The following is a 24,291-nucleotide window of genomic DNA, read 5'->3' as shown; positions in this document are numbered from 1 at the left end:
AAATGCTAATTTGCCTTTATAGTATTCACAACGTACAAACTCCTGTCAAAATTTATATGTGGCTTGTTCCTTTGGATTGAACATCTACTCAACATCATACTCCTCATATGAGAACAGTATTAGCAGATGTTTAAGCACAGTCTTTCAACAAGAAATGAAAAAGTTCTAAAGCAAGTGAAACACTAATCACTACAGGGCTTTCTTCAAAGCCTGGAGACGTCTTTACCCGTGTCGATGGGAGGGACAGGTGAGAGCAGTGTGTGTTTAAGGGATCACAGTCCAAGCCAGCAGCTCCTGATTTCTCCGATTTCTCCATCTTGCTCTTGAAGGGAAGAACATTACTTTGGGAGCAAAATAATAAAGACATGCTAATTAATTACCTTGTAATTAAAATTGAACCAATTACTAGCCAAATCAAGTTCCGTAAAAATTAACTAAGAACTTAATTTACAAATCATTTTATGAAGGCTGATTAAAAATTAATTAGAAAGATCTTAAAGCATTTTAGTTTTAAACATGGTTCTAGAATACAAGTTGTGGTGCTGTCTAGAACTGTTGAAACCCATGCAAGAAGAATTGCATATTCTGCTAACAATAAACCTGAGCCTATAGAATGTGCACTGATGTGTATATGCACCCTAAGTCTTTGTTCTTGAGGATTTGGCCATTCAAAGTTTTGCTCTACTCCTGGACTAGCTCTGCTTTTGAATAAAGTTAAGCAGACAGGCATGGATACTTTAGCTCTCCAGTATCTTGAAAAACAGAAGGTGAATAAAAGCCAAATATGCAGTCTGCCTACTGCTTTATTTCTGTGCTTCTTTCACTTCTCTGCTATAGCTTTGATTTTTAGTGTTATTTTTTGAATTACTGTGTAAGAGAAGAAAAAATAAAATCAGTTCTGCAGGTAATGGCTGCATATAGATGCATTGGTTGTGCATTTATGATAAACATATGAATTCAGTGCCTTTACTTGTGTTACAAGCAAAAACTTATTTTGGTAACAATAAAAAAGTAGGATGAAAACAGCCTAGTACTGTAGTTTCTGTTCTGTCTACTTCTTTGCAGTCTATTATGGGCAGTGACTTTAGATCTGTTGCTGAGTATCAAGAGAAACACAGAAAATACTTACTACTGATAAAGGCTGACGAGTTCTGTTTTCTTTTTTTTTTTATGACTAGGTTATACACTGCAAGCTGTAAACCCTGCATAGAAATACTAATTTGTTGAATAAAATGTTTTCATTACTGTTTTAAAAAATCTTGAAAACTTTTCCACTGCTCATAACTTTCACCATCTTGCTTTCCTTGAGATTTTTAAGAATATTTTCTATGTGGAGCCAGGCAGGAAGGATAGAAATCTAGGAGCTCTAGCAATAGTCGGGGGGCAGAAGACCATACCCAACAATATAGCCTCTGAGATTTCCATTGGAAAAATGACCATAGGGTAAAAATGAAAGGCGCTTGTCAGATTGCATAAGTTTTTTCTGTTTTTTCCCATGAATAGATTAGTTAAAAATCTTCCATTCCTTTTTGCCTTGCAAATGCAATAGTACCCCTGACATTCAAGGAGAGAGTAATTTAATTTGCTATGCTGTCTTAATCAGGGACTTATGTGCAGCAAAATCTGACATTTTTATCTAGACCATATTATGTAAAGTAATGAGCTGGGGGACCAGGTTCATGTTATGACTGTTGACAGCTAATGTTTTTCAGTACGTCATGCAGCATCAGACGTTCCCAGAGTACTGCTGAGCCACTGCTGCAAGGGTGACAATGTGTAACAGTGGAGGTTGGAAAGATAAAATTGAAGTTGACATGAAAAGTGTGTGACAAAGGAGCCCTATAACTGAGATATCTCTAACTGGGAAATCTGTGAGAAAGTTGTTCAGCACTTGGCTGATATCCAAAAAGAGTTAGGTTATTCTGTTTTATTGAAGATTAAGTAGATGAACTCTTCTTAAAATTTCCAGTGGAAGGCCCAAAGTGAACGGGAGCTGTTGCAAGTTTGCATGGTTTTAATATTTACTGTATATTCTAGTTCAGTTTAGATATATTTCTGTTATTTTTGTGCTTTTTGCACCTTTGAATTTCAAGGCTAATAAACAGGGCATGATCTCTTGCAGGTACCTTTGCAGTGTTGAATGCACTAAATTGTTGTTGCCCAATACCTATGATAACGTGATGGCTGCAATTAGAAACACAGAGATTGTTCTCATTGAGCAGCCCCGAATCGAGAAATGGTGTTGACTTTATAGTGAGTTCAGTGAGCTATGTTGAAGCCAAGAAACATGCAACAAAGTGAAGCAGTGCCAGCATTATTTATGTCCAATTCTATTTGCAGCTTTTCTAGATCATAACTTCACTTAGAAACTTATGGGAACACAGGCCAGAGCACAGGAGTTATGTGCTCATTGTGACCTACCAGCTTACTTAACGTGGCTATATTTCCTACAGTGTGGAGCTCCTGAAAGCTCTCTGTTAAGCATAATGCATTACAATAATCCATTTTAGGGTGACAAATATTTCTATTCTTCTGCCAAGATGTCTACTGAATTGAAAATCATCATTCCTAAGGCAAGGGTCACAACCTTCAGTGGCACTGCAAGCCTTACGGTAGTGTAATTATTTATGTTAGTGTAATGAGGCTGATGAAAGTGGAACTTATTGCCATAAAGCTTTTTACAGGCTGTCTGTACTGTTCTGAGTAGGAGCAACTTTTGGTTCTGCACTGGCTCTCCTAATCCTGCCCTTTCTCCAGTCCTTGTTTTGGGCCTTTGAAAAGCTTATTTTAAAAGGATGAGAAAATTGATATCTTCAAATGAATTCTGCTGATCTCTGTCTCTGAATCTGTTTTAGTTCAGTAATATCTTCTTCAGGTCCTGTGATAAATTTTGGGAGTAATAGAAAAAAACTCAGTAGGGTTCTAACTGGTTTCCAGTGATTCATTCAAATAGCACATCTATAACTCAGGAAATGAAAGAAAAAATAAAGAGAACAAGAAAAAAAGGGAGTCTTTAGAACATATATTGCTCATTTTACCTAGTTGCCAGAGCACTTTCATGGTACGTAATTAATAGCAAGGTAATTGTTGGTCAAGAACTCAGTGTTTAAGTAAATTCCTTAAGCTGCTTTCTACCTTCTAGTGCTGCAATTCTTAGTACAACTTTAAGTTCACATTGGTGTTCCCATTTAGATTCTGAACAGTGGGTTAGATAAATGATATTTGAAGGTAAATGGTATGTACTTCATTCTCTTTCTATCTCTTACTTCTCTATTCAACATCCATGTCACAGAGCAGAAAGACAGTTGACATTGTTCACAGTTTGAATTTTTAGACATTAATAACTTCAGGAGTATCGGAGATCAGATGTTCCTTTATCCAAACAGAGAGTCAAATTGTCCATTATAATGCTAGAGATCATACCTATAACTTAAATGGCAGCCCTGGAATGTGCAGATGTGATACAAATCAACATTCAGGGAGGTCTCGGTGCTGTACATGCAATTAGTCCGTACATTGTCCCTGAAAAAAATAAGAGAACTAAAGCAAACTTCAACTTAAGTATTATCACACTTTTCTTATACTACCTCTTAGTGATTTTTTATCATGCACTGAATTCTTACTCACTGGCAATTCACTATGCTTTCTTTTTCAGTAAAGAACAGTTGTGTTATGCAATGATACTATGTAGATCCTGGCCTGGTTTTGTAGCTCTATTTTGAGAAAATACATCTGAGTAAAACCACATTTTTGGTGATGCTATGCCTTCCCCCAGCAGTTTACATTTCATCTCTATTTATGTGACTCGATTTTACACTTCGTGTTTCTGGCAGATGGAGGAATGATTTTCTTCACATTTTTTATACCATGAAGAGTTTTACAGAAGCTATTTTAGAAATAACAGGCAGAGGAGTCTTTGATTTGTTTACCTAAAGTATGCATCATATATAAAAGGCAATGTCCTTTCGCTGTAGATGATAATAATTAGAGTTGTTCCAAGTGGATTTATGCCAACACAAAATCCTCTATCACAATCAGATGTAACAGGAACTTCAGCTGGCAGAAGCAGTGAAAGCAATAAAGATTGAATGACTGTATGAACTGTCCCTCCAAACTAAAACTGATGTACATTGGCAAAAAATAAGAGAACTCACACCACTGTTATTGCTGACACTCGACTCTGTTCTAATAATAATGACAGAAAATGCTATTGTCTGGAACTTCCAGTATTTTTCACCTGACATAGATTCAGCCCCATTAACGACTAGAATCTGAGTATCCATCTCAAATTACAAAAACCCATAGGTGACTGTCAAATGCTTGAAGATAGGAATAACCTTTTGTGGAATGTTGATTTTTGGAGGCATTTGGCAGTTAGATGCCTGTTGCTATTGCATATGTACTTTCAAAAAAACTCCTTGGAAATTGCACTAAATTACATCCTAGAAATTAGTATTTTTCAGGGTAGAATGTCTTCCATGAGCTACAAAATCTCTGCAAAATTGTATTCATGACAATGCTTCCATAGTATGGAATATGATATTGTTCTAGAGCAGGTTATTATCAAAACTGCAATAACATTGAACCCTCCCCATACTGATGAACCATTGCTGAATAATGCAAAAAAACCCAAAACAAAACAAAACAAAACAAAACTGTAAAAAACAAAAAAATTAGAAAAAAAAAACCAACAACGCAATGAGAATTTGAGTAAGTATTTTATTGTATAATGTTAACTGTTTGAATACAGTATAGATGAGCCTACGTTTCTTTCAGGTGATTCACAGTTTATTGTCTCACAGTGGCCTATCACACAATTCTAAACCACAAATTCTTTTCCAGAGTTTATATGAACATCCAGAAATTTTCTAAACAGGAATAGTTTTTATGCTTTAGAGTTGTCCAAACCTAATCTTTTTAATTCACAAACTCAAGAATAAATCTGATTCGTAGGTCAGAGTATCCAAAAAAGCACAGCTGTTAACCATGGCCTTGAGGAGGCTTTGCAGCTGCAGTTGCATTGCAACATCTTTGTAACACATTGCACTTTGTGAAAAGATGTGTCTCAATCTCTGGACTTCTATCACATTCCTTGTATTTATTATTGACAGAATTAAATCTTGAAAGTCAATCCAGATTAAGTGTCAATCCTCTCCCAGTCATTCTGAAAACACAGGACAACCAAAAGGCAAAAGCTTTGCAAACGCACAGGGAGCAACACAAAGTTTTGTTAATAGCTTTAATATAAGCATAAATAGATATGTGCCAGATTAATGCACATCAGTTTGGACACTTTTGTGGCAGGGTTTTCAAGCCTCAAACATTTTCTTTGGTGTTGGAAGATAAAAGCTTCAGTGTAAATAGACATCTGGTGCCACGCTCTTGACCGTGGTTAGACATTCCAGGGATAGTAGCGTGCCAGGAAGCAAGGCTAGTGGAAAAAAAGCCAAATCCAAATAAAAAGTATCATCAGGTAAATGTAAGCTTTGGCTGCAGGGCAGAATTACTTGCTTTGGACCTCACTCCTGTCATGAAGAAAACACCTCTCTTCACAAGAAAACTGATGTGACCTGTTAGCAGCAACATACACTAAAGCCAACAGCTAGCTGCACCAGCAGCACATCAGGAGGCTAAGCCCATGGAGAGTTGTTTGTTCAAGCTCAGGGAAGCACACATTAAGGTGTAACAGCTGATGCTATTTGTCTGCTGCATGGGAAGGGGTAACCCCTGTAAGATCATGCAAAGAGCTCCCAGGTAGTGGGAACAATCTCTTTCAATAACTGGACTCAGCTAGGGGGAGTGGAAAGAGACAGAACTCATGTTTTATCAATTGTGAGAACTGAGTTTATGGAAAAATTTAAAGATAATGTATCCTTTAGAGAGGAATTTACAAAGCATATGCAATCAGCCTAAATGATTTACTGAGGCGTGACTGATTTTTAAATTTATGAATAGCAAATAGGTAAAAATCATGGAAACACATTAACTATAATACAGGACTTGAAAACTGTAGCAGCGCTGGAGGCCACAGTAGCCCGCACCTGGAGTCTTTCAGATCTATTTCAGAGAGCCGTGTCTGGCTGCTTTGAAATTCCCAAAGCCACTGAGAGGTATTTACAGGCTTGTGAGTAGATGAGAAAATTACATTGCTCCCAAAAAAAGGAAAACAAACAAGTGAGAAACAAGACACAAACAACAACAAAAACCCACATTTGCTCATTGGCTGTCATACTGGGCCTTCAAGCCTGGACAAATGTAAGAAGTTGAACATTACATGTTTCAGTTCATCAGCATGGACAAAAACTTAACAAACTAAAGGTATTATTTAGAAGTCTCTTTCTGCTAAAGCTGGCTAGAGAACTAGACTGAAGATGAACAATAACATCAAGATACCCCTTCCCAATATCAGCTGCTGTAATAGGGTATTCATAAAAGCAGGTTTTACTTAGAAGAACTGTCTGCTGAAGAACAGGACACAGAGTATTCCTGATTCATTTCATTCCAGAACTGCCACATACATATCTGCATAGATCAGTTGAAGTCTGTAATTAATGCTTTATACGGTGAAAAAAAGATCAGTATAAAAATACTGCTCCCTCATTCTTTATCCATACTATGAGAAAAGCACAGTTTATTATAACAGGAAATAATACTTTATTATAAAATCTTCATGTAAACAAGTAACAAATTAATCGAATAACAGGTAACGGAAGTGCAAATTAACTTCATAAAATGATATCTGTTCCGTATTTAACTATATATATAAATTTGTTTTCCTTCCATTCTAATGTGGTTCTACTTCCTCCCACCCCACATTTAAATTTAAAAAGATTTATCATTGCTTACTTTATACTAAAAAGAGTGTACGAGCCTGCGTACAAGTTTAAGTTTTGCTCTGCAAACGAGGCAAGTCTGTGGTGATACTTATCATCCTTTTTCATCTTTGCATCTCTGGTATCCACAGGACAAGAGGATATGCGTAACTTATATACATAGTGAAAATGTGGGCATGTCAAGCCACTTAAAGTTCATTCATTTACTTGTACACATTGAAACAAACCATTCAACGAAGCCAACATTGTAAGGTAACTTCCAGACTTGCTTGTGCACCTTAAGGCATTAATGAGAGTCTCAACTGATAAGTCATTATTTTATCACGATGAGGATCATCCATATAATTCTCAACAGCCAAATGCTCGTTCACCTCCAACATGCAACATCTGGCCTTGCTGAAAGCTTCTAAAGCACAGATAAGTCATGGCAAGACTTTGATTTTGCTTTGAAAGCCATCTTCTTGTTGTTCTTTGCCACAATTCTCCCAAGAAATCGCTTAGCCTTTTTGCCTATGCTTTCTCTTCTTTTTGTGTTGGCCATTCTCCTAGCATTGTCTTCTTTGCTGTCTTTGCGAAGTCTAATTTGCCGAACAATACCTTCAAACAGGTCTTTGACATTATGATGAAGAGCAGCTGAGGTCTCAATGAACTTGCAGTCAAACACAACAGCACAGGCTCGTCCCTCTGGATGGAAAGAAAAGAAGGGAGATGAGTGGAGACTGACATTTTCTCTTCATACGTACCAGCAGGAAAAAAAAAGAGGAGAAAAAAGGATTAATTTAAAAAGCAAGGAAAATATCTTCAACACCAAAGAGCTTTATTACACAGCAGTAAATTATATGTTTGCAATCATGGTTTTGTTCCCTTACTTTTCATTCTTTTGTTGTGGTGAGGTCAGAAGTCTCACTTGACCAGTGATGCTGAATGTAAGGCAAAAGCAGCCCTATAGGTAAACCATCCCAATACCATATAAGATCTATAGCTGATTTAAGGGAGGGACTTGATGCATGCTTGCTGTCTGATAGGAAAGACTGTGAGGTACAGAAAGAAGAGCTAGTTGCTATTTCTTCTGGAAGCTGTTGAGCAGTCACACACCTCAGCCTTGCTGTAAGAAGTGAGAGTCTTCCACATCAGATACAGATGAAGCTGATGCAGATCAAAAGGTCAGGTCATTATATAGATTACAGCAGAGGTCATAATGTTGTCAACTACTGGATTTGTTTAGGACTGCATTAAACTAGACAATACTCTGTCCCCAGTGTTCCAGAAATAAACATGTAACTCTGGAACACTGCTGCATAGCAAATTTCAATGTTCACCCTGTGGTGAATAATGACAAAGCTGCAAGCCTGAGCAAAATAATGCCACTTCTAGGACAGGTGAACCATGCACTGCCACCAGCCTGCAAAGAATGAGAACCTCCTGATGAACTCCAGCCAATTCCCTGGGCAGACATTTAACACAGGAGGCATGCCAGAACCACACAGCAAGAAACGGTTCTTCAGCATCAAGACACCAATATTTCACAGTATTCTTCCCAGTGGAAGGAAAAATAAATTTTAACATGTGAAATTAACACTTGGCAGTTGTTACTGTAGTTGAGTTGCTGAAACGCACACTGGAACAGACAGTTCTCACTGAACACAGCTGTAGATGAGATACAAGAAGACTGGGTGAGCCTAGTTCTCCACCTCACCTCAAACAAGATGGAATCACTTCTAGAAGAAAGGGCTGTACTGTTACTATGGGATCACCATCAAAGGCTGCCTGGGTTCTACGACATGGCACTCCTGTCCCTTAAGAAGGCTACCACATCTTGAGACTAGTAACTGCTACATGCAGTAAAGCTCTATACAGAGCAACAGGTTGAATCTGCAGCTCTGAAGCTGCGTGACTCTTGTACTGCAGTTTGGAGCCTAGCTCTATATATGAGTCTTCCCTCACTGCCACCTCCACTGCTTTCTGTGGTGCAGAGTCCCCATGTGAACCAGCTGGCTTGATTTCTCTGGTGTGTCTCCAACCATACATTTTTTCTACATCAAACCCGGACCAGTTCTGTTGATCATTATCCTCTGCTGCCTTTGCTACTAATAATTTAGACGTTACTGTATAAATGTATAGTATCTTACCATCAACTGAGACTTCCCGGGACCTGACCAGGTCGCTCTTATTGCCCACAAGAATAATAGGAATGTCTTCTGTTTGTCTTGCTCTTCTTAGCTGGATCCTTAGTTCGGAGGCCTTTTCAAAGCTAACTTTGTCTGTCACCGAATAGACAATGATGTAGGCATCTCCCATCTTCATGCAGTGGTTCTGAAGCCATTGGCTGTCATCCTAAAACAAACGGAGGGAAATAGATTTACTGCATTAAAAAAAAAATATTTGGCACTGTCTAGTTAATGATTTAAGTATTGTAAACACCTGAAAGATATTTTTATTAGCTTTATCCATTTATAAACAGCAAAAGTAAACCAGTCTACCGGAAGTTTTCTTAAAATCTTCTTGTTTCTAGAAATAGTATCAAGTCAGCACCGATCAGATTGTCAATCTCTAATTTTACAGGAATTCCCTGGGGCTGCCAATGTAAGCTTTATTCAAAGCACTGAGGGATTCACAGCCCAAGACTAGCCAGGTTTCTAAACTGCTTGTCTAGCTACGAGAAGATAATTACAGGGGAGAATAAAGGCAGCATGAATTCTGGTTCTTCACCCTTTCAATATTACCCATCTGACAATAAATAGCCAGACACAGTCATTCCATTGCTACACATTTTTGGAGCAAACTGCAGACCGGTCCATAAAGAAAAAGAATCTTGGAGCTGCAAGTACCTGCTCCCAGATATCGAACACCACGAGAGACGCTTCTTCTCCATCGACCATAATCGACCTGTCGTACGTGTTTCCTGGAGGAAAGACAGTGTTCGGTAAAGCAACGTCACCCCGAGCCCGGCTGCCCGCCACCCCTCGCGCCCCTCCGGACAGGGGACCCCGCGCTGCCCGTGCCCTCACCGGCTTCCTCCGCCTCCGCGCCGTCCTCCACGCCACCGAAGATGCGGGCCAGGCTGGTCTTGCCGACGCCGTGCTCGCCCAGCAGGATCACCTTGTAGAGATTGCCGTCCGAGTCGCTGCCCGAGGAGATAACCGAGTCGGAGGAGTCGGAGGCCCAGCTCTCCCGGTGCGCCTCTCCGGGGCTGTACGAGGTGCAGCGTACCAGGCCCGACAGCTCGTCCTGCGGCAGGGCGGCCCGCAGGTCCCGCTCGTCCACCGGCATGCTGCGCCGGTGCAGCTGCTGGTGCGCGGAGAAGGGCATGCTGCCGCGCCGCTTGTCCAGGTAGCGCAGCTTGTCGCCGCGGTTCAGAGTCATGGGGACGCTAGGCTGCGAACGCGGCGAAGAGAAGAGCCGTCAGAACCCCACGATCCCGCTCCGGCCCCGCGCCGCCGGAGAGTGATGCCCGCCCGTCTTACCTCGCCGCTCCGCGCCGCTCGGAGGAAGGCCGGGAGGGATTCCCCGCGAGTGCTGCTGCCGTCGCCGCCTCGCCCCTATTTATGGCTGTGCAGCCCGGCCCTCCCCGCTGTGACGCGCGCCGCGCTGCTGCCTGCCAGCGCCCGTGGGCTGCCGCGTCCGCCCACGGAGTCTCAGCGCGCAGCGAAGCGGAGCGGCACGGCGCGGCGGGGGCGGGGAGCCCGGCGCGGGGAGCCCCGGCGGGGGCTGCCCCCCCCCGGAGGAGCCGCCGGTGCCCTCCGCGACAGGAAGGGAGGGGAACCCCGCGTCGGTGGGGAACCCCGGCTGTGCCCGGCCCCCCGGGATTTGCTTTCCCGAGGCTGCACCGAGGGGAAACTGAACACGGGGCTGGCGGTGTACGCGGGCAGGTTTCCTCAGCTTGGTGTGCCCTATGCAATGGCCCAGGAGCCGTGTTGCCCACAACATTGTTAGGAAGAATGTTAGCAACTGCGCGATATTTGCATCGCTTCGTGCTTGCATTACTTAATGTTCAGGTGCGGGTGAGGAGAAAAGCCCCCGTGCAAGGTGCTGTGCTGGCACAGTACAAACGCTTGCTGCATGCCGAGTTAACGGTTGCAGATGCCGATTTCAAATGTAAAGGTCAAATTCTTCCCTTGATTTCACCTGAGCAGCAACGCGAGGCTGTGAAAGTTTTATCTTAAGTGGCACAGTCATTACCGTGTGATCAAGTGAGGAAAGGGCCGAGCAGATAGCCGCGCTGGCGTGCTGAATTGCTCACCGCGGCACCGTGTGCACAGTTTATTGTTTTCTTAGCAACCGCGACGCGGTGGACGTCTTACAGCCAAAATAGCCCTGGCTCCTGCTCTCAAAAGATTACAGCCTGGTCAGTGCGGGAAAATCCCTGTGACTTTGTGTAGGGACCGTTGCCATCAGATTAGTAAATGCTTAAGGTTGTAAATCAGCAGCTGAAACAAGGTTAAAGAAGGCAGGAGATAGGGAGATGATGGAAAGCAATAAATGGACATAGGGAATCAGGTAAAGGAAAGAAAGGATCTGTGGGGCTGGGCTGCGCAGTTGCAGGCAATTTTATTAGACAATGAAATGCTACACAACGACCGAGAAACATCTTTTTCTTATAACACATTCAATTTGTGAGGCTACTTAACTGGGACAGGGAGAAACAGGTAAATGCTCTAAAGGGTCTGGCTGCAGGGAATGGATGTTTTTTTCCCATGAAAGCGAGCGAATGTTTCGTTATTTTCGGGAGCTAATTATAACCCTCTAGTTCATGCTCTTGGGGTGTCTTTGACCCTTTTGCCCTGATAACTGCAGTTTAAAGTGTTAATGTGGCAGTTAAAGATCACGGAGTGCTTGCAGCACTCCTCTGCCTGTCAGTCAGAACAGCACCGAAATAGCCGCGTCAGTTTCAATCGTCGGCCTGGTTGTTAGAAGCGGTGAGTGCTTCAGGGAAATGAACAGAATTACATAGCCGTGGTTTACATTTTAAATCGTATTTAAACAAATTAACATTAGCATTTGAAATGCACGTTTGTTACTTAATTTGGATAATCTGAAATCTACCGGACCGCCTCGATTAACCTGTATTTTTATGCAGCCAAGTGGGTAAATGCACTTCCAGAAATGTTTTTTCTTCAGTTAACTTTATAAAAGGTTGAGTATTTCTGCCTAAAATTCTCACCTGGAAATACTCTGAGTGGTTTTATGAATTTTTTTGACCAGCCCATACTGGTGGTTCACTGTGTGTCAGGGTCAAACTGTAGAAGCTGGAATATAAAGTGGGGATATTTAAAATTCTGTTCTGTGTGGAAGAAGGGAAATCTGGGAGCAGCACTGTGCTGCTTCTATAGCACATGTAGCATTACTGATTGAAACCTAGATAAAAACTGGGGGCCATTTTTTATTCCAGCTCTTTTGTTAATGAACATTTTATATATTTCAATGGTGTAATTGCAAGATAGAGCCCTCACAAAGCCAAAAACAAAACAAAACAAAACAAAACCAAGAAAGGCATACAAAAAATGCAAAAGACTTTAAGAGAAATTTCAGCAGGAAGAGTCTGAAAATAGAAAATACCTTACAGAAATGATACAAAAGTTTAGGACCGTGTGGCAAATGTTTTGTTTTGAGCCAGCAGCCAGGTATAAGTAATGAATTAATAGTTACAGAATACCATCACAGTTACAGGATACTACTGGGATCTGGCACAGGGTTCTGCGAATCATCCTTCAGCGGAAAGTGAGATGGCCTTGGATTAGGTCCCTGAGGCTTCACTTGTTCCTAGAGGGATGACTGCAAGTCATCTGGAGGAGTGCAGTGCCAAGGCAGTTAGGGCTGTTCTCACCATGGGAGCTGTGCCTACAACCAGAGAGGGAGGGATCACAGGGGTCACGTAGCTGCTTTATCTCCCTTGATCCTAATAGATCCAGCTATTTTGTGAAGTTGGAAGGAATTAACAGATAATTCAGGTTAATCACTTGAGACATATAATGTGCTTCTTCACACAGCATGTAATTCTGTTTGTTATTCGCTATTGCTATGTATGTATATTCCTGCATACGTTACTGCAGCATGTAATGATTTCAGTGGGATGGGTATGAGACCACACAGACCCAAGATGCTGATTTAAATTTATTTGAAGGACTTTTAGACTCTCTCCTTTCTCACCTGCCCTCCATTTCCACTTCCAGAAGATTCTACTTCTAACAAATGTTAACTGAAATATATATTTTTATGTAACAGAAACTTTAATGTCTTGTTTTACTATTCTTATTTTCCACTGTACTAGCTGCTACTGGCCTAAGGTTTGTTTTAATTAAATGAGTGCTGCTGTCACATACTGTACTTGATATTTTTAGTAAGCCTAGTGTACTGTTCATTATATATTGAAATGGAAACAGGAAATTTTACAATTTCTTTCAATTTTACATAGAGCCAGGCCTGGATTCTATCAGCGCTGAAGGTAAGAGTCTGCTCCAGCCTGCATGGCAGATTGGAAGTACACTGAATTGAGATTATCACTATAGCAGTGCTACCATCTGTGGTTCTTGAGTCCCAGGCAGCTCTTGTGCAGTTCAGGCATTTATTCCCTGCAGAGGTTTGCTTCATAACCAGCAGCAGAGCTGCAGTCAGGGGGCACTGTTTATCCAGGTCTTCACTGTGTGCAAAGAGAGAATAAGTTTTAATGAAAGCAACAAGCAAATTCTGCTGAGGCCAGAAGCACTGGGTCATCCTAGGATCCAGGCACCCAGGTTAACTCCATTCTAATTATCAGAGTGTTGTGGGATCCTGGTGGAACAGCTGGAGGCTCTCATTTTTGAATCAATCCAAAATCTTCATTTCTGCATGGTTACTGAGCATCTGTGGTGTGTCCTGTGCTTCTCAAAGAAGAGTTCGATCCGAGACTTACAAGGAAAGGAACACTGATGTCCTGTATTAGGGGAAGTTGGGCACAAAGCTCTCTAATTGGATAACATTTTGTTTCATTTAGTTTCACTTCATCCTTGTATGATTTTCATTTTGATTATTTCAATTGCCTTTTATTTAAGGTGCCTTTTGTTGGTATTTTACTGTTGTTAACTGTCCAGTCTCTTTTTCCTCTCCCTCTCCTCTCCTCTTTCCTCTTTCCTTTTCCCTCACTCTTTCTTCTTCTTCCTCTTCTTTTTTTTCCCCCATTCATTCTGTAGCTTTTGAGAAGTATCAGTGTTCCTTTTCAGTGCACTCTCTTGGCCTGAGTACTTTTCATCATACAGTAGATGTAAAACATGCAGTATGATCCTGTTGTTCCAGTTATTTATTACTGTGGTAATAAAGCTTGTGCTTGGAGTTTCTTTTTGCTGTTAGGTGCAGAGTGCATTTTGCGGTCTAAATGACAAGCACAACTTTGCAGGGGGTGCAGTCATAACTAAGAACACATAAGCTGATGCCTATCTCCTTCCCCTTTGGACTGTCAGGTGGAAAAGCAGAATTTTGGAGGAAGAATTAACTGTGATTCTACATCAGTGTTTATTCAGGGTTAAATGCCATATTATAAACAGCATTTATACTTTTTACATTAAATGATTATTATCACTGAATTCTAGGTTTTGTTTTAGTTGCTGTCTTACATTGGAATTGTTTCATGTTTCTTTATAAATAATAGAAGTATTCTGAACAGCCCAAAGACAGGGGTAGCAGAATGAGGCTTGGAAAAGTATTGTTCTCACCATGGCTCTATGTTGGAAGTTTTGTGTTTCTCCTCTTCTTACTTCTCAAGTCACCTGCACTGCCTCAAGTCGAATTAATCAGCCATTATGTCGTTGAAGTTATTTCTACACAAACTGCAGAGATATCCACAAAGGTCTGTTCTTGCCAAGTTACAGGAAGCATTAGTCCTACAGAAGCTTGAGTCTGGCTACCTCCCAAATACCTAGACTAAAAAAGAAATAGCAGCTGTTATTATTATTTTAATTCAGAACTGAGAGACTCAGGCCAGTGGGATAAGAGACAGAGGCAGCAGTAGGAAATGTGGTTTGTATTATTTTTTTTAACATAAGCAAGATGAAAACACTTACAGGAAAATAAAGAAAACACCTTTTCCTTATCCTACTCTTTGTTCAATAGTGCAAACATGATCAAATTTTTTTCTCTCCACAGCCCTGTGATTTTACACACACTATTACTGTGTGCTGAACAGATACGCACAACTGGCTCCATTTGTGTGTTGTGTGCACATAAGTATTAGATCTTTCATGTAGCTTATGGTATATTGCATTACCTTGTAGTTAATATGTAGTGGTGTAAAAGTAGACTATAGTTTGTACTGTATGAATGGTTGTATCAGCAGCGGAGCTTCCAATCTTAGCATTGGTTCCTTTGCCTGCAAGCCTAGTGAATGTCACATCTGTACTGAACCTCCATTTAGACATTCGCTAGGCAGGGCAGCACATCCCTTTGGCCAAGGAGCCATGCTTATTCACATAATTACTCTTGCCTTTAACACAGCTAATATTTTTGACTGGATAGCGATAGCCATGTGCTGGGGCTGCAACAATGAGATGTGAGAAATGAGAGCTTTAGGGTCAATAGAAATTGACATAGTGTAGAGAGCTCACTTGTAGCGCCAAGGGGAAAATGCAAACAGAAACCTGAATAAACCCAGTTATTATATTTATAAAAGTTAATCGCAACTTGGTTCCTGTAGCAGAAGTGCTAAGTCACGGCTGGAACCAGTGATTGAGCACCTGGTGGGAAGGCAGGGCCAACCCAAGGGAGCTCAATGCATGCAATGCACCTGAGTAACCAGAAGGGGTGGAGCCAGGATCCACCCCTTCCCAGACCTCATTTAAGGATTGGCAGGGGAGACAAGGGGATCTTATCTCCTGTGTACCTGAGGCTTTCTCAAGGTAAAGAGATCCTTCCCTCCCTCCCCCCCACCCGCAAGCTGTTATGTTTGAACAAGTCCTCACTTGCTGCAGCCTAGGACCTTGCTGCTCTGCTGTCATTGCTGCGCTTTCCATCCTGTTACAGCTCCTCTCACAGTTACTTGGTTTTCTCCCAGCTCTGACTAGAAATTCTGAAGCTCACTGATAGGTGTCACAAAAGAACATGTTATTGTTTATGTTTTTTCAAGTATAGAAGCATAGAATGGGTGAACTTTAAATCTGTTGCTTTTAACATAAAGCAAATGCCTCTGTCTTTCTTAAATGAAAGAGTATAAAAAAAATAATTTGGGAAAGGAATGACTGGAAATGTGCTTCATCTTCCTGCTACTCTGAATTTCTCACTGCTTTGAGTAATCTCCAAAGCTTCCAGTACTAGATAATCCTCATGATCAGCTGAGCCAGGTGAATCACCCCTCTGAAAAAAAGTTGCACAAGTGGCATATCTAATTTCATCTTTTCCTGTACAGTTCACAGCTGCTTCTTGACAAAGTGCACCACAGTACCAACGAACTATCCTGTTACAGTATACCGGGGAAGAGAATTCTGTCTGAATCTAACTACGAACTTGCACTTACTTAAGTTTCTTAGATTCAGTTTTATTTCTTATTGTTATGGTAACCACTTATGCTATACAATGCCACAGCCACAAGGCTCAGAATTGGATATTCCCTTGGTTTCCCCAGCTGCTACCGAATGGATTCATTAGCATATACTATATCCAATCAGCTGTTTGCTCCTATTGCATTTCAAGTTTGGAATAAAATCAGAACATGATGTAAGGTATTTCTATAGTCACTTTATTTTGCCACCTCTAATTCCTTTCTTTCAATATTAAATTTGTCATGGCCAAAGTGTGTGGCAGACATCGTCCGTCCATGAGTGGAATGCTAAATATCTTGTTAGAATTCCTGTGAGATGTATACCCCTTAGTGTGGATTTCAGGGGCCCCTTCCATGAAATATCTGGAAGTCTGATACCGTGAAAAAGCTTCTGAATTTACACATTGCAACAGACAGTTTGTTTAAAGATTGAGCAAAGTAAATGGCTAGCTGTCCTACTGAGAAGTACATAGTGGTAAGGAAGCAATTTGCAATGTAAGATTTATCATTTACCAGCAATAGCTCTTGGCAAGAGGGATGAATCTATTTACAATAACAAATTAAAGGAGTTGTACTGGGTCAGACTCAACTTACATCCAGTTTCCAGCAGTCAGCAGCTGATATCTGAGGAACCGACAGTAAGGACGTGATAAGCAGTTAAAACTGCCCCCATGTGCCTGCCATGTATTCCTGTTGTTCAGAGACTGCTGATGTATTTCTCCTACATATTTTTCTAATTCCTTTTAACCCATGTAAATTTTTGATACCCTGCAACACTCCAGTTACTGTATTGTAAAGCAGAGTGTAATTTTTTTTCATACACGTAATGATTTTATACCTTCCTTCAGAAATTGCCTCCCAGCTGAGGAATCTCATGCATTCAGTCACTAATGCAAGCCTATTCCTTAATTACTCTTCTCTGACTATTTTCTGTTTCTAAAACATCCTTTTTAGAACTGAGGGGACAAGAAATGCAGATTATGCAAATTGCAGGTCACCATGGATTTATGAAGTGGGAAGAGACACCTTCTAATTTTGTTTAGTCCTGAAAATTCCTAGCATCCACTTACACTTTTTCAACTGAGCATTAAGTAACATTTTCATGGACATACTATAATTCTCTTTTATTGAGGAACTAATATTTAATAGCCCAGAAATTGGATGGAAAACAGCTTAAAGCTGCCCCTGGCAACCCACAGAATCCATTTATCCCATATGCCTACAGAACAAGGTCTTCAAAAGTTGCTTGTTGGCAGGCATCTTTCACTTAATACTGCAGAAATTCACAGAAACTTGTAGAAGGAAAAGTATAATTGCAAGGGAAAACATCTCTGCAGCAAGAGATTACAGTGAGGGTGCCAGGAGAGCAGCAAACTGTGTCAGCAACGAGGCATTAGTTATGTTCAACATACTACAGAGATATCAAGAAGACTTGGGGATATGAAGAATGAAAATCTGGTTTATATCTCAGTAATGAATAATCCCAGATAAAATCACTGTATTATAGTTGCTTCCATGGATGTGATGGGTGAACAAGGAAAAGTGTCCTTGCAATGAAAACCCTGAAGTAGGAGCAGGCCGGTGGTCCTCTCTGGAAATAAACAACACACTTGCCATGCTGAATCGCATAGATTTGTCACCAAAGAAAAGAGGTAAGGCAGAAACAAATTTATAATGTTAGTGACAATTTAAAGTGAAACTTTACCTGTGCTGCCCTCTTCTGTGTATAAGATGAGGGGAAAGGACACAAATTTTTAAATATATATTTTCTTACACAGAGAAGTGTAGCTTTGGTTTTGTGTCCAAATGTGCATTTATAACGCTCAGAATAGCTGCATCTTGTATAAGGTTCCTGGTAGGGACTGATGGTGACCAGTATTAAAACATAGCTGCCCTTTTGCTTTAGGTAATAAAGTCTGATCTTGTTTACCATGTAGGGAAAACTCAATTTCCCTTTCATTTCAATATGAGAAAGCTTGAAGCCAAGGAAAAAACTCTCACTCCTGGAAGAGACTTATGAATTTGAATTAGAAAGGCTTTATGCTTCTTTATAAGCCAGTGCAGAATTTATGGTTGTCTTCTCCTGTGGTGAGTGATGTCATGGAATCATTCATGTAAAATGTGTAGGAATTTGGATGTGGAAGATTTTTATCATCTGTTCCAGGAGAAACTCAGAATTTGTCTCGCTGGAATGCACTTTTGCATAACAACTGTAAAAGGCATCTCTGCTTCTTGTAAATGTCTCATTTTCTGCTTTGCTTCTGCTGCTGTTTAAGATAATCCTACGAAGACCTCCAACGTGCTTATTGTAGAGATAAACTAGAACAGTATGGACTTTGTTATTCTCACTTTAACTTGTCAAAATTCTTTCTAATCTTAGTCTTGGGGAAAAAAATGTAATAATAATAATAAACTTCATTATATGTCACTTTCTCTCCAAAGGTATAAAATGATCAGCCCTAACTAGAGTAAGTTAAGTGAAAACTTGAGTGCTAAAATTCTTTCAGTCCTGAAGATAAAACTGCAGAATCTTGACCCATATCCACACCCAAAACTGTTCACAGTGAAGCAGATAAGGAATTACCTTTTTCTCCGTTCATCTTATTACTCTAAGAATGAATACCTTGGTAGCACACCCACTGAATACCATGTACTCAAATCTTCAGAGAGGCAGCAGTGAGCAGAGCTGCTGGTCACACTGGGGAAGTGCCTGGGAATTACTGCTCATACTCAATCTCTGCATGTCTCACGCTTGGGGGCAGAGTTCCCTGCCAGAGTTTTCTTTGACAGGCACATTACAATGAAAATCTTTGGGCCTTAGGCATTTTAAATGGTCTTTCTTAATTTTGAAAATAGTCAAAGCTACCCATATCCAAAGATCCTCCCATTCCTAATGTACAGGGTAGAGGCAGCACAGTCTCTGCCTTTCATGGCATTTTTCCTGTTTCACAGTTCTGAAAATGAGTGTAGAATCAGGCCTCAACAGCCTTTTCCCTTCTCCACGCTTACTCACAGCACTAATTAGCATTAACCAAGTAAATGGTTCCTTGGCATCAGAGTTTCATGTCAAAAGCATCAAGTCTGTGATTTCACTGCCTGCTCTCTCACCCAGGGCTGTGGGGGGGAAATGGTCTTTATTCAACAGTTAATGTAAAAAAAACCCACCACAACAAATACAGTAAATTGCATTTCTTCAAAGGCTCTTTCTCTTCACATTCACCCTACCCTCTGCATAATCCTTCTTTCATAATCTTTACCAAAGAAAGGGCTATATATTTGCGTTACTCCTCTGCTCAAGCACATCAGCACCACTAGAATAATTCAGATGAACTACCGCCTTCTAAGGTAACAGCAGTATGTAGCTAGGCAACAAAAAAAGAATATAGTATTTTTCAGGAAGGAGGGCTTTTCTAGATGATCTCATACAGATGCAGTGTGCTTTCCCTTATAAGAAGAAAACTGTTCATTGGAAAAATGAGTCTGTCATCCTGTCATCATCAAGTCATAACGATATATAGGCTTCCTGCGATGAGCTCTGAAAGAAAATAACGATGCATCATATGCTGTAGCTATTTATTTCTCTATATTTGTTACATATTTGTAATTTCATTTACAAAGGCTAAAAACAACAAATGATTTTATGGCGGATTTAATTAACCATCATCCTAATTAGAATTGAATGCTTCAATAATTACTAAGTCAGCTGAAATAAATTGTGTGTAAGTTCACCAGGAATTGTGTCAGCACTGAAAAAGAGATTTTGCTAGTGGAAAAGGCACCCTGTTATGTGTCCTGTCCATCACCATATGTAGTGACAGAATGGTTGTGAGTGGTGCACACTGATTTTACGAATCTGAAGGGGTTCAGGTAAGGGAAAACCAAGAAATTGATCTGGACTAACAGAGGCAGTGCAGACACTGTTTGCCTTTGTACCCCAAGCAGACAAGAACGATGGGTAGCTGCCCATATGACAGGTGCAGTCTGGCTCACAGAAGACACAGGAGGTGCTAAGTTACCTTCTGCTGAGTGGGGATGCAGCGGGAACTCAGATTCTGGATAAAGACGTTTGCCCCTGATACTCAGCAGGGTTTGTGCTGGTAGGGTCTCAGGACAGTCGCTGACCCCTGTGAAATCGTAGCACCATCTACTGGGGTAACGCTAACCTGAGCATCGTTACAACCCACGATGACATCTGAAGCTGTAAGCAGACATTACTTTCAGCTATCCCGTTTCCTATTTCTCCTGTATATCCTTTTCTGCATCACGCAAATTGAGAATTTGTCTGTACCTTAATTTTATTTAGCTTGCAGAGCTGCCAGATCTTGTTTCACAGTCTGAGTGCAGCGGTGCAGCCTGTGTGTCTGGGACACGTCTCACACAGCAGTGCCAGGAAACCCAGCCAGGAAACCATCTTCCATGGAGCAGGGCAGTGCCTCTCCAGTTGTCCATGTTTGTGGCAGCACATGATCTGTGCATTGCTGCTTCTATGGTACAGACCTGAATGCAGCTGATCAGAGAGACATTATGTCACAGTCTTGGCAGCTTTCATATGTGTACTTCCTCTCTTTGGCATGTGATTTTATGTGTATATTCCAGAGTCTGTTCTGTAGGATTGTTTCCATTCTCCTCAGCTTGACCGAGTCACAATTCATACTATAATGTCTTTTTCATCTTATCTTTCTTTATGCTGAAACAGGGATCGCCCAATTAGGCATGCAAGCAAAAACAAACAAACAAAAAACGTTTGCAGCCAGTAGAAGGCTCAAGCAACTTTTCAGAGGATTAAGACCATAATATTCATAACAAAGTTCCTGCCGTTTTAAGGTTCAGAAGAATATGTTGCAAGCATCAAACTAGTTTGATACATAGCTGATTTGTATAGAATGCAACTAAGCTGTTTATTTATTGAGCCATAACATCTGGAGCATTATTAATTCTATGATCTGGTAACTGCCTGAGTACATCTCCTATGGAGTTAAATGCTTAGACTGAAATATGTACATGCATAAGGCATATGTGTTTGAAAAAAAGCTGTTGCAATTGAGATTAAAGCTAATACATTCACTTTTCATTTGTAAAATAACCTAAAATTTTGCTAGGAATGGCCCAATATTATTAACAACAATAACAAATATATGACAAGACTTCATCACTTATATGATAAACATATAATCCAAAGTATTAATTAAAGCCATTGGTTTGCAAGATCATACCCAGAGTGGTGAGTTTGAAGGAGGAGAGGAAGAAATTATTTTAATAACGCATCCTGTTTCAAGCTCCTAGTCAATTTTTATCAGTAGTAAGAATCATTAATAAAGCAGAGTTTGACAGGCTTTCCTCACTACCAACTTACACCTTCAAAAAACAATGTCTTAAATGTATTCCTGTGAAAATAAGTCAGTACAAACTTGTACAGAAACAGTTTGTCTCATTCCTAGGCATTATTTTTTATCTACCTCAAAAGTAATTGTATTTTTTTAGAAGTTGGCTGCAGTGTTAAAAAACTACAGATATCTTTCAGACTTTTTGTAATAAAACTAGTTTTGTTCTACTAAAACAGGAAAAAAAATGGAATCTGTTGGCATTAACCAGTTTTCCATGCAAGCATTTCAGACTACATAGTTGATTTATTTGTTACTTTGCAAGAGTGACCAAAACAAATATTGATGCTTAGGTACCCTCACAATCCTTAGACAGACCATGGGCCAGCTCTTCCATGAGCAAAAGCATAGAGAACTAAAGCTGCCAAGCATCCTGGGGTTAAGCAAACTGCTGACATTGTACTGAAATTATTTTGGTCAAAACCACGTGAGACACAACTGATGGGAACCCAGATGAGACTGATTGGGTAGATTAAGTGGGAAAAAAAAAGCTATGATAAACCATCATTCCAAAATGATATCAAAATAATGGAGAGAATCCCATACAGACAAGAGAGCTTGGCAGTCTTGGAAGATTTGCTGGCCTCTTGGGTTTTCCTGCTAGGCTGTGTGGGCTCAACTGCTGCCCACACTCTTCGGCTGCTGTACTTATGATTTTGGCAGGGAGTGCACCTCCCTTTGTCAAATTAAAGCAATAGTTCTACATAGAAGAGGATCAGGAGAACAATTATCTCTCCTGTTGCTTTTTGTGGGGAAGGGGCTCGGACTTAATGACAGTGGGACAACAAAGGCTTTCCTGTTATCTGCTGCAATGGGAGGGAACTATGGGATGGGTTGTGTAATGACCCAGGAAGACAGGGCAGAGGGAAGAGAAATCCAGGGTGAAGCTCACAGCTTGTCACATTGCTGTGTCACCCTCCCTGACACTACCACAGAGGATGTTCTCAACACCATGGGCATGCCCCCTCAGACAACCAGTTTGTAGAGAGCAAGGAAAGCAGAGGGGTGGAAGATGCTTAGCATAAAGTCATGGGAGCTCACAGCCTCCAGCAAACAGCTCTGGAAGCTCATGGTTCTCCTGTTGTCACAACCTGAGGCTGAGGGCGTTCCCTAGACATTGGTAGCACAGTGAAGTGTTGTAGGGCCCTGCCATTTTCTTGTATTTCTCTTATGCCTTCCCAAAACTCCAAGAGAGCAGCTGCTCCTCACTGCTATATTACATTTATTCCACTGACTTGATGGAAATTAACTTTTGCCCTGCTCTCTCCCTCCAGCCTTGTGTGGGAGCTGAACTTACGTATGGTGGGATCCAGAGACTTGTGGAGAGTACTGCCTTGGCACCTGAAACTTGCATGTACTGCAGCGAGATGGTGAAAAGCACTGAAATCAAAGAGGCTGCATATTATGCAGCCACTCTAATGAGTTTGTGGGGTAGCAGGGTTTCCAGTGGTTCAAACAATCAGGATGTCTTTATGACTGCAGGCAGTGCTGTTCCTTTCACCACAAAGTTAAGCAATGGAGGCAACCTGCCACAGGACGCAAAAGCTCTTTACAGGTAAAAATGTTATTTTCAGCATTTTGCAGAATGAAAAAGAAGACATACGCTTTCTATTAAATGTTGCTGGTAAGTGGTTGTGAAACATCCCGGCAGATTTAAACACACAAGTCATAGCCTCAACTTCCCTTCTTTTTCCTCCTCTTTGTTGATATTTTCCATAGTAACATTTGAAAGATTTTGCTATAAACATTAATTTTTTTTAAGGAAAAACCTGAGTGTGCCACTTGCTCAGTCTGTGTTTATGCCAAACAGTGCATTTCATGAGGGAGGTGGAGAGTGGTACAGCTGTCTGCCTGACAGGCTGAAGGGAAATGTTCTTAATAGCTGTTAAAAAAAAATTGTAAAGCATGTAGTTTATAAATCAATGCTCCTGAGAGAGATCCTTATCAAAGCACTTAGTTGTTGTAAACACATCAATCTTGAGTACAGACCAAAATAACTTCTTTTTTAATTAACTGTTCCCAATGTGTAGTACACATCACTCCATACAAGGAAACACAAGAAATATTGTCCACTGAAGTGTGAAGCTCTTCCTGCCACTTCTTCCAAGACAGATCAGTAGCATCTCTGGATACGAAAATGCTGAGCTGCTTTCTAGCTACTAATAATGAATTACTGGACAGCAATGACAGCATGAGAGTAGCTAGAAAGAAGTCTGTTTTCTCCCAGGGAGTAAGTCTGTGCACACAGGCCTGAGTATGTGCAGAGCAGCAGAGCCTGAGACACACCAACTGTGTTGGCCTGCTGGTGCAAACACACGGCAGGTTACTCCAGTGCACAACACAGCCAGCAACCCTAGGGAGCTTTTGCCACAGTGCTTGTAGATGAAACAAGTGCCATTCAGCCACTCCTGGAGGACTCTGCCCAGAGCCTAGGAATGTGAAACAGATGTCTTCTTCTAGCATTTTTCCTGGACTTGAATGAGACTGTATTCAACACAGCTGCTCTAAAGGGTCATATTTTCTGACAGAACATGTCCTATTACAAAGCATTGGAGAGACTAAATTTAGGGGGCTT

At 40.9% G+C, this 24,291-nt stretch overlaps 2 protein-coding genes across 2 annotated transcripts in view; one reads left to right on the top strand and one right to left on the bottom strand.

The window, feature by feature from the left end:
- The window catches only part of LOC110404137 (fatty acyl-CoA hydrolase precursor, medium chain-like), an 84,396-nt gene that overhangs the window by 40,443 nt on the left and 19,662 nt on the right, over positions 1 to 24,291 (top strand). The window contains exon 5 of the mRNA XM_021408112.1: positions 22,991 to 23,271. The gene's annotated coding sequence lies outside the window, so the exon portion shown is untranslated. The remainder of the gene's footprint in view (positions 1 to 22,990; positions 23,272 to 24,291) is intronic.
- RRAD (RRAD, Ras related glycolysis inhibitor and calcium channel regulator) lies at positions 4,700 to 10,452 on the bottom strand. Its single transcript, XM_021408150.1, has 5 exons — positions 10,298 to 10,452; positions 9,842 to 10,208; positions 9,662 to 9,735; positions 8,963 to 9,167; positions 4,700 to 7,517 (listed from the first exon to the last, which is right to left on the bottom strand). The coding sequence occupies exons 2-5, from the start codon at positions 10,194 to 10,196 to the stop codon at positions 7,240 to 7,242; spliced, it is 912 nt and encodes a 303-aa protein (XP_021263825.1). The 5' UTR covers positions 10,197 to 10,208; positions 10,298 to 10,452; the 3' UTR covers positions 4,700 to 7,239.

The sequence above is a fragment of the Numida meleagris genome, chromosome 10, assembly GCF_002078875.1.
Source record: "Numida meleagris isolate 19003 breed g44 Domestic line chromosome 10, NumMel1.0, whole genome shotgun sequence".
Classification (NCBI taxonomy): domain Eukaryota; kingdom Metazoa; phylum Chordata; class Aves; order Galliformes; family Numididae; genus Numida; species Numida meleagris.
The sequence above is the reverse complement of the archived record's forward strand: the minus strand, read 5'-3'. Positions and strand labels throughout refer to the sequence as shown.

What these genes read in the sequence shown, in the direction of transcription:
- RRAD (XM_021408150.1), bottom strand. Translation starts at nt 10,196, where the DNA reads ATGACTCTGAACCGCGGCGACAAGCTGCGCTACCTGGACAAGCGGCGC. An exon ending in CGCGGAGGCGGAGGAAGCCG is followed by an intron (nt 9,736 to 9,841) that starts GTGAGGGCACGG and finishes TCTTTCCTCCAG; the next exon opens with GAAACACGTACGACAGGTCG. An exon ending in TGTTCGATATCTGGGAGCAG is followed by an intron (nt 9,168 to 9,661) that starts GTACTTGCAGCT and finishes CGTTTGTTTTAG; the next exon opens with GATGACAGCCAATGGCTTCA.